The sequence below is a fragment of the Photinus pyralis genome, unplaced genomic scaffold (genome assembly GCF_008802855.1).
Source record: "Photinus pyralis isolate 1611_PpyrPB1 unplaced genomic scaffold, Ppyr1.3 Ppyr1.4_LG3b, whole genome shotgun sequence".
NCBI classification, from domain to species: Eukaryota; Metazoa; Arthropoda; class Insecta; order Coleoptera; family Lampyridae; genus Photinus; species Photinus pyralis.
The window spans coordinates 20,554,320-20,565,020 of record NW_022170510.1 but is presented as its reverse complement, the minus strand read 5'-3'; the positions used below and the strand labels follow the sequence as shown (position 1 = coordinate 20,565,020).

Below are 10,701 nucleotides of genomic sequence, written 5' to 3'. Positions count from 1 at the left end.
CAACTCTCAAAAATGTATGTATCGTCGTAAGTTGTATATACAGGGTGGAACCTTTCACAGTTAAGCCGGGTAACATATTTCGCGTACCGTGAGGGTATTTGTGGATCTTAGAGGAATTTATGGGAGGATTAGGGACAATCGATCTACTCTAAATTTGGGCCTTGAACCGGTAAATAAAACTTTGGGACGCATTTTCTATATTCTCGTCTTCCGACGGATTGCGTAATTGTTGCAATCGCGTGAAATTAAAATTAAGTTAAGCCGGGAGTTTCCAACCACTGATTTTTCTTTGTTCGTCAACCGCTTTCCTTTTAGGTCACTGAAACAATCTTGGCAAATAACGCGGGTCGCTTTTAACTTAACAAAAGTCTACCCATATCATATTTAATCAAAATAATTTAATTCACTAATGGCCATTTGCACCGTCAATTTTAAACAATGTTTCAATTTCACAATGCAAACGATTCTAATTGAAGAACTATTCTCCTTACTAAAGAACTAAACTGGACCTTTTTACACTTAACAAAGATAAACAATATGAAAACAAAACACTAGTTATACCACAGTCAAACCATTATTCGGGAAATTGCGGTTTGACCGACCGATCCAAATCGACGAAGTACGGATGCGCGACTATTCCCTTCGCCGATATCCGCTTGGGGGGATCGTACACGAGCATCTGCTTCAACAGATCGAGTCCGCTTTCCGAAAGGCACTTCACGTGGTTGTCCAAACTGTACGTGCTCCAGCACGGGAACGTCGCCTTAAAATCGGGCAGCGCGGAAACTCCGGGCCACAATTTCTCGTTGGGTGTCATCAGGACGCGAAAGATTCTGAACAGCTGATCGATTTCGGAGTCGCCTTGAAACAGCGGACATTTCGTCGCCATCTCCGCGAAGATGCAGCCCGTCGACCAGACGTCGATCGGGCAGGAGTAGCGCGACGATCCGAGCAGTATCTCCGGGGCGCGGTACCATAACGTGACCACTTCGTGGGTGTACACGCGAACCGGTACGCCGAAGGCGCGACCCAGTCCAAAGTCGGCCACCTGCAATTTACCTTTCATGTAAAAGTTCAGCTATGACTGTTGTCCACAAATAAGAAAGTTGGATCTGCGCATGCGTTTTACTTTTCAAAATGTGACAGAACCGAAGTTGCAAATTCGATTTAATTATCCACTGGCCGCCACAAAAGAAATCAAAGGAATTACGCTTTGTTTCGTCTCAGTGGAACACGTGTTTTTTCTTCGTGCCAGTAGAAAAAGCAAAGCGTTCAAGCAAAACAAAAAGCGCGGTTTCAGCTAAGGCTACTCTACCAACCTAACGACATTTACAAATATCCGTGCCCGAACCCGGATTCGAACCAGGGACCCTTAGTACCGCAGTTGAACGTGCACGCCACTGCACCAAACAGACCCGTTATTTCTTTAGTTTAAAATCTGGAAGGTCTATTAAAAAAATGAGGTTAGTCCCGCTAACTTTTTTGCCTGAGCTCGTATACTTATTCTGAAAACGGTAGATTCTTCAACAACCAGGGAAATGTAAGGTCATTCCGAAATCAATCCCTATATTACTTTTTTTGATAGCACTAACAATTACGGAGATATATAAATGTCGAAAATGGGACACCCTGTACATAGCTTAAGGCTGTAAGTTCATTTAAAATGGTGATCCGTTCCGGGGAATTACGTAGCGGCACGAGTGGCTGCTGCTGCTTCTTCTTGACGCGTTTTGTTGCTCTGGAGTGCGAAGGTTTTCTCTACCGATAACTGCAGAGATTGCTCATTGGGCCATAGTTTACAAGAGCGATACCTATAAATAAGAATGTCAGTAGTGGAAAATCAGCAGTCGTTAGGCGATTGTACGCAGTGAACAAACCCGGGCGGATCAAGAAGAAAGAAATCAAGTCAGAAGCGAAGCGAGCCATCGTCTACATCAGGTCACCTTTGCGCTACGGACTAAGATTTTCGCAGTTTTTCCAAGGGAGAAAACAAGGAAGTTAAAAACTTCCCCGGCGGAACGCTAGTGCGGGTTCTGTCGGCGGTCCGTGCAGAGCATAGCTTGAAGATCAAGCTCTATTCCGAATTGAAGCGAGAAATCTATAGCCGGTTCGTGCAGAGTACAGCTGAAGAGTAAATCTCCGTTCTATTCCGATTGAAAGTTATAGCCAGAAGGCATCTAAAACTCCTGGTGCATAAACAATAAAGGGATTTTCGCGTTGCAGTTTTGCCGCTTTCCGTCGTTTCTTGCCCCGTTGTACATTTGAACTAGCGTTGAGGTGTATTTGATAAAAAACTATTAAATCGAATTTTAAGCTCAAGCTCTATTTAATTTAACCACTTACTTGCGATTTGCATTAAGTTGGTGTTTTTGTGGACACCGCTTGCTTGTAAAGTCTTACACTCGCGCCCGGAAATTCTTAATATATTAACGTATTGCATTCCGATTTATTTTTATTGTATAGGATGTTTGTTAAAATACAATTCATTTTCTTTTATCACCTGACGGGTGTCAGGTGTATATATACATTTATAAACAAAGTTGAATATTTCCTATCAATGCAAAATGTGGCCTTCCAAAATGAATTGTAAAATGCACTAAAAATAGGTAAGTATAATGCGACAAAAACTGAAACACCCTGTGTAAAATAGAAAAATGGTTACACTACAATATTAAAAATCCCAATAAAATTATTTATATATTGCATTTTCACTTACCGTTAACGTTGTACACAGAGCAAGGTAAAATTCTTTTCTGCGATTGAATGATCCTAGGCAAAATACCTACTTTTATAAATAATGGTCGAATAACAAACCCGGCACTTCTAATAAAGATTGAGGGGTAAACCAATTCAAATTTTGTGAACAACTAAAATTCTAAAAAATTCTAAAAATTGTATAAAATAATAAATTCTATAAATTCAAGAAAAGTTCCAAAAAATTCTACAAAATGCTACAGTTTCCTCTGAGTAAACCACATCAAATGTTGTGAACATTAAAATTCGAAAAATTGTGTAAAATAATTGTGTGCGCATGTGCGGTCGAAAAAAATTCTATAAATTCTAGAAACCTAAAAAAATCTAAAAACAGTAGGTACTTCTGTGTGCATGTGCGTTTGGAAAAAATTCTAGAAAATTTTAAAAATTGTATGAAATAATAGTATGCCCATGTGCGGTCAAAAAAATCTATAAATTCAAGAAAAGTTCCAAAAAATTCTATACAATTCTAAAAAAATTCTACAAAATGCTAGTTTCCTCTGAGTAAACCACATCACATTTTGTGAACATTAAAATTCCAAAAATTGTGTAAAATAATTGTGTGCGCATGTGCGGTAGAAAAAAATTCTATAAATTCAAGAAGTTTCAAAGAATTCTAAAAAAAACTCTACAAAATGTTAAGAAATTCTAAAAAATTCTAGAAACCTAAAAAAATTTAAAACAGTAGGTACTTCTGTGTGCATGTGCGTTTGGAAAAAAATTCTAGAAAATTTTAAAAATTGTATGAAATAATAATAGTATGCCCATGTGCGGTCAAAAAAATCTATAAATTCAAGAAAAGTTCCAAAAAATTCTATACAAGTCTAAAAAAATTCTACAAAATGCTAGTTCCTCTGAGTAAACCACATTCTGCAAAATGTTAAGTGTCCTCGGGGAAACCATATCAAATTTTGCGTACACTGAAATTGTAAAAGAAATTCTAAAAAATTCTAGAAAACTAAAAAATCTAAAAACAGTAGGTACTTGTGTGTGCATGTGCGTTTAGAAAAAAATTCTAGAAAGTTTTAAAAATTGTATAAAATAATAATAGTATGTGCATGCGCGGTCGAAAAAAATTCTATAAATTCTAGAAAAGTTCCAAAAAATTCTATACAATTCTAAAAAAATTCTACAAAATGCTACAGTTTCCTCTGAGCAAACCACATCAAATTTTGTGAAGATTAAAATTCTAAAAATTCTAGACAATTCTAAAAAATGTGTAAAATAATAATTGTGTGCACATGTACGGCCGAAAAAATTCTATTAATTCAAGAAGTTTGAAAAAATTCTAAAAAATTCTAAAAAAAATTCTACAAAATGCTCTAGTGCGGTCCAAAAAATTTTATAAATTCACATCAAATTTTGTGAACATTAAAATTCTAAAAATTCTAGAAAATTCCAAAAATTGTGTAAAATAATAATTGTGTGCGCATGTGCGGTCGAAAAAAATTCTATAAATTCAAGAAAAGTTCCAAAAATTACAGAAAATTCTAAAAAAAATTCTACAAAATGCTAGTTTCCTATGACACAGTACAGTACAATTCAAAAAATTCTAGAAAATTGTATAAAATAATAATAGTGTGCGCATGTGCAGTCGAAAAAAATTCTATAAATTCAAGAAGTTCCAAAAAATTCTAGAAAATTCTAAAAAAAACTACAAAATGTTAGTTTCCTAGGGGAAACCATATCAAATTTTGGGTACACTAAAATTGTAAAAGAAATTTTAAAAAATTCTAGAAAACTAGGCAAGCCATGGTATCATCACTTGGCAGTAACTATATTCAAATCAGGCCGTAACGCCTTATGCATTGTACCCAGTAAAACCCAAAAGCTCTTTAAGAATATGTGTACCAAATTTGGTTGCAATAGGTTCACCCAGAAATGAGAGTACAGACAGACTGACACGATTGAGATATTGTTTTTGGTTCAAATCTCAGGTGTTTTTCCATAAAAAAGGAGGGGGTCATTTTTATCCCAATGCAACTAACGTGAGGGTGGAAAAAATATCTCAATCGCTATAGTTGGCTTACTTTAATCGAACCATCCTTGCCGATGAGTAGGTTTTGCGGTTTCAAGTCACGATGCATTATGCGCCTTTGGTGACAAAACAAGATTGCTTGATTAATCTGGTAGAGGTAACTTTGAACGAGCTTCGGATCCATCAGCTCCGTCTTCGACAACTTATCGAGGTACTTCTTCAGGTCCATCGATAAAAATTCGAAAATTAAATAGAGGCGAGATTCATCCATTAGAACGTCATCGAGGGTTACGATATTGGGATGCCGCAACTCTTTCAAAAGAGAGATCTCGCGTATCGCCGTGGACGGTACACCTTCATCCTCGGATTCTACCCTATACATGCTAGTGACATGTACGTACTCGAAGACCATTCGAGATTGCTTACCTTATCTTTTTCATCGCGACCAGTTGACCCGTCTTTTTGTTGCGCCCCTTGTATACAACCCCATAGGTTCCTTCACCGATTTTTTCCATTTTGAAAAAGTCCTCCATTTTCGGTGAGGGTTTCTGAGCAGGTAGAGGTAATTAGGGAAATGTAACTGATTTGAAACTTACCGAAATACGCCCGAAAAATGAGATTTCCTCAACTTTTACTATTTTAGTAAACTGTAACGTACAAATACAAAAGCACTTTCACAGTTTGAATAGAATGAACCAATCACCAATCAGTACGGTTAGACTACGAAAACAACGAATACGCAGTGGCGGCTCGTGCGCTTTATATATTTAAGGTCTCACAATGCTTCATTTTGATGGCGCCACTAGCAAAATGTTTCTGGGCATTGGCACTGCCCTTGTTAGGTTCGTAGTGGAGTTGAGTCTCATTTATTTGAGTTGTGACGAGTTTGTTGTAAAAACGTTAAACAGAGCGTCTAAGAAAATCGCCATGAATAGAATTTAATTTTTCACGTACCTAACGCCATCTTTATGTGTGTAGCGGTAACATTATAGCGTGGTCGTCAATCAGTGCGCACCCGATGACTATTCATTTCTCTTTGAATAAAAACATCTCCGGCATGTATGTGAAATTCTAGTGTACTTAACCTCAAGGTTCTACTCTAACTACACACTACAAGAACAGGGAAATAGTCAACCTGGCAACATTTAAAAATGGCCCCCCGAATCACTCTGAGACCTTAATGACTATTCCCTCCAAAACTAACATGAATCCCGTTTAAATTTGGAAAGTGGCACGTGACGCGGGGCCCCCTTACGTTAGTTATAAACAATGCTATAAACTGAAGTACAGTTGGGAAGGAATGTTTGGTGCAATAAGCTTGGAAAATTACATGGGCAAATTCAATGTTATGACAAAATATATGGAAATCGGCGAATCGCAACTCATATATCACATAGATTCTAAACCGGAAAGTGTTGATTAGCATAATCTTGCCCCCAAGATATTAACTCGCCCCTAGTTTCGAGCCTACAGTTGAATGCCGAAGACAAACACGGAATTAGGTGTTGAAACTCATTTGATTACAGTTTTTTGCCACCCCCTCTTTGGTTCGCTCAAGTTGAGGCACAATTCGCGCTCGCACTTATCACCAAGTACTCATATATGATAATCGCACTTGGGTCAGCGCTATGCAAACGAGGTCGTATACCACCCTCAAAAGTGAGATCATTCACCGTCTATCTGTATCAGAAGAGCGTGGAGGAAGAACTTGGTACGACCGCATCCCTTCGCAGTTTTTTCGCTATTCGTGCTCTCTAGTCGGTAGCGCCACCGTTCAAAACGGCCCATTTGGATGCAGCCCATGTTCAAGTCATGGGTACTGCAACCTCAAATAATCAAACGGGTCTTACCCCCGACACGCTCGCCGTTACGACATACACGATTATAGAGGTTCGGGGGTCTTCCAAATGCGCTACAGATCATTTTTCCCAGCGTTTGGATTAACTTTTCCGACAGATTTCTGTCATGAAAATAGAGATCAGCGAATTAAACGAAAGTTACTATCGATCTCGGATTCAAACCCCCTCAGCGAACGGTCGCAACCGACAGGGTCCTTTGTCAGCCACAAGACCTGTTTCCTGGTATCATCGACGTTTCGGTGACTAAGCCAGCAAGTGTATCAAACCGTGGCCTTTCGATTCAGAAACTCCACGATCCATGCATACGGAATGTTTTCTCTCAACTGTGATCTCGAACTTCGCCGTGATCGACGATATCATTGGCCTCTACGGTTCTTGTCAGTCAGCACGTATTCTCCAGATCAAGGAAATCAATCTCGATTACTGCTTTTTTTTTTGGTGTTAATAGCTTTTTCGCCTCTGCAGAGGTAGACACCGAAGTGTAAACAGACTTCGCGGCGTTGAGCTCGAAATACAACTTTTAGTCATATGGTTACCGTATTCAGGACCTTCAGATACATTCCGGATTGGAGGAGGTCCGGGTAATTAACGATGCATTTTATGTACTTCGGAATGCTATCCTTCACAAATGGGATCCTTTATCTACTTTGTAGTGCATAACCCCCAGGTTCTACGCTAACTTCACACTACAAGAACACGGAAATAAAGTCAACCCGGCAACGTTTAAAAATGGCCACCCGAATGACTATTCCCTCCAACTCCAAAACTCTACCAATAAAAAATAAAAGGAGCGATGGTGGGAAATAGCATAACACGCGAAAATATCACTTCCTTTGCGCTGGTCAGTTATGTCGACTTGATTTATCATAAAACAGAAGAGACTGTGATAATCCACCCTGATGGTTAGGCAACACACATTTACATCCGAAACAAAAATATAATATGCTCTGTATATAACCAACGACCGTTTTGCGCAGATGCCGAATACTAAGGGATTTTGGGAACGAAGCTAGGGGAGAATAGAGAGAAGATGGCGACGAGGTCGACGGAAGACACACGCTTTCCCGGTTTTTTTATTATTCTTGATTATTTTTGGTGGTGGTGTTTTGAAGATGTATTTACAGGTAGTAACCATTTTATTCTTTCTTGTACTAGATATTTAATCATTGAATTTCTTGCCACAATGTGATATTTACATTTTGCTGATTTTGCATAAACTACGATATCTGAATCATGGCGTACTCCATGCCTTTGTTTCGTGTACCGTTAGATGAATCATGTTTGTAATATTGTACAGATGATTATGCCATTATTTTGTTTAATTAAGTAATTTACTTCTGTTATTCATGAGGAGTTGATTATCGGTGTGATGTTGCTCTGTTCGATTGACCCATAACAATTCCGTGAGGGAAGCGCCTAATACAGTTTGATTGTTCGCTGTATCTGTTACTTTCTTATTCGTGGCGCATTAGCTATACGACGGGGGGCTCTTTTATTTGATGTTTCGATGTTTGTGTGTGCGAGTGGGTAATTCTGTCTCCGTGGAGTAGGTACCTAATGCAGTTGGATCTTTCGCTGTATCTGTTGCCTACTCGTCTCGTGCGGATTGTAGTTCTTAACATCTTAGCAATACGAGTGGGGGCCCTCTCATTTACATTTCCTCTATTTAAAATATGTTTTGTTTGAGCGATAATCGATTTTCACATGAATACTTGCTATGGACCAATGGCATTCTTACATGTACTTTTCGTGTTAAATTAAATTATGTTAACTGAAGGATGGAGTAGAGCCACACCATTTACATGTTTGCTATGTACATGCAATTTGTTTATTTGACGAGTTGTGTTATCTCTATTGATCGTACAGGTATTTTGATGTGTTTTTGTACTGAATTGATTTATCATGTTTTCCACTGCATTTATGATGTCTTGTGTATTTTGTTTTTATGAACTTGTTTAATTGCACTTGATTTGATTATCTGATTTTTATCATACAATTTGAGATGTTTTATTTATGTGTATTTTCTCTTGCATTTTATTGCTGTAGGGTATTTATTTCATGTATTTGTGTGGCCTGTGCCAGGGTTTTAGTCCCGTAGAAGGTTTCCCTGGCATGGTCTTGTGTGTGCGTTAATATATTTATTTGATCTTGTCATTTCTTACGCACAAAAGTTCTGTCTTTTATTTAATTCCCTTCCCGATTATGTCTCACGTCCCAACACATAAAAGAACCGAGTACACAACGTAGGAGTCCATTTGTGCCACCCATATCGAGTCGACTGTCATCCAAATTCCAAAAGTGCCGCGAGACTACCATCGTTTCGACTTGAAAGGTAGGTGGCTCTGCTTGTAGTTTTTGCAGAGTTGCCAACCGTAAGTATAGGGTAAGTCAACATTTTCCGTGTCGGCTTGATAGACCCCCCTAGGAACATTACAAGACGATGTCAGTTTTGTTTTATTACACCACTGCCAATAATGGCGCGTTTCTCCCTACTCTTCTCGCACTTTTATCACTTCCTTTTTGTCCATTTCCGTCAAGTCTCCTTTTAATGCAAGGTTCTCTCCTTTTATTTTTTACTCGTAGCCAAAACTAAACAAGATCCCGCTTAAGTTTGAAAAGTGGCACGTGATCAAACATTTAAGGCACGTTACTTGTAGACAACGCTTTGAGCCTGAAGCACAGTAGGGAAGGAACGTTAAATAAAACACAGAAATTGTGAAAAGTTTGTTTAATAATGATCATAATTATTATGATTGTAAAAGCTCGGACATTTAAGTCCAAAATAAATTACATTGCAAAAATAAACTTTGAAAATGGTAGTTCACCGAATAAAAATAGAAATAGGCTGGGAAAAAAAGAACTTACCAATAAAAAAACCAGCCGTCAAATTAATACCAAATTGTGTTGTAAAATTAAGTGTTTGTAATATTGTGAATGCGTAACATAAAAATATAACAGCACAAAAAGTAGCAGGTAAACTTCAAGAGGTAACATAGGTTAAAAACAAGTTTTGGGAATTATGGGTCAGGTAAGCAGGTATACTCGTACCACGATTCTAAGAAAGGGTGAAATACACAGGATGGGATCATAGTTGGTGCAATAAAGTCCTTTTGTTAAAAGCAAGTTGGAAAATGACATGGCCTTGTAGGCAAATTTAACTAAAAACAAGATATGTGGAAATTACTGAATCGCCACTCATTTGTCGCACATAGATTCTAAACTGAAGGGCTTTGATTAGCGTAATCCCGCTCTGGCAAGATAGATAACCCGCCCCTGGTTTCGGGGTTTCGACCCTACAGTTGAATGTCGAAGACAATCACGGAATTAGGTGTCGTAGCTCAATTTTGACAACAGTTTTTGCCACCCCCGTGACTGCTTCATTCACGGAGAAAATGTTAGTTACAAACAACAAGTCAGTACATACATCAAACGAATCGATAACTTCCACAGATTAATTCAGGGACAAGACCAAGTAATCAACATCAATAAACATAAATTAAGCAAGCATTACACCAAAAACGTAAGCAATTACAAACAATAGAATAACGGTATCACATATGTGATTGTGTATTGCGGTTAAACCAAATAAATTTCAAAAACAAAGATTCAAACACACACAAAATATAATATGTGGCATACAAAACACAAATACGATATAAAGAAATGCAAAAATTACTACCTGCATTAAATAACACAAAATAACAAACATTTATGGAGCGACTGGTTCACGACCTCCATTCAAGACAAGATGTCAAACGTAACCCCCGTTCGTGCTTTCTAGGTGGCGCAGGCAGCTTTTCCCCACCTAGAAATTGCATGGTTGCCAACTCTCAAAAATGTATGTATCGTCGTAAGTTGTATATACAGGGTGGAACCTCTCAAACCCCTGGTTCCGATTCCGAGTTCGTGTTTTTCCCGCTTTTGTGAGCATGGTAGCTGTCAACTTTGGTACATCACAACTTCAAATCGGATTTAAGTATGTAATCCTCTGGTAGAATAGCGATTTCGTGTTCTATCCACTCCTCTGTAAGACGAAATCTATCCCGAGAGGATGAGAAAAGTAATTCGGTTAGATGGGGATCTTGGGCAGGAGGTTCATTGTCATCAGAG

General features: G+C 38.3%; 1 protein-coding gene across 1 annotated transcript; it reads right to left on the bottom strand.

Annotated features, from left to right (window-relative positions):
• Positions 1-368: 368 nt before the first annotated feature.
• Positions 369-5,457, bottom strand: LOC116166297 (cyclin-dependent kinase 1-like). The gene is made up of 4 exons (XM_031481217.1): positions 5,329-5,457; positions 5,159-5,280; positions 4,785-5,106; positions 369-1,048 (listed from the first exon to the last, which is right to left on the bottom strand). The coding sequence occupies exons 2-4, from the start codon at positions 5,263-5,265 to the stop codon at positions 575-577; spliced, it is 903 nt and encodes a 300-aa protein (XP_031337077.1). The 5' UTR covers positions 5,266-5,280; positions 5,329-5,457; the 3' UTR covers positions 369-574.
• Positions 5,458-10,701: the final 5,244 nt, after the last annotated feature.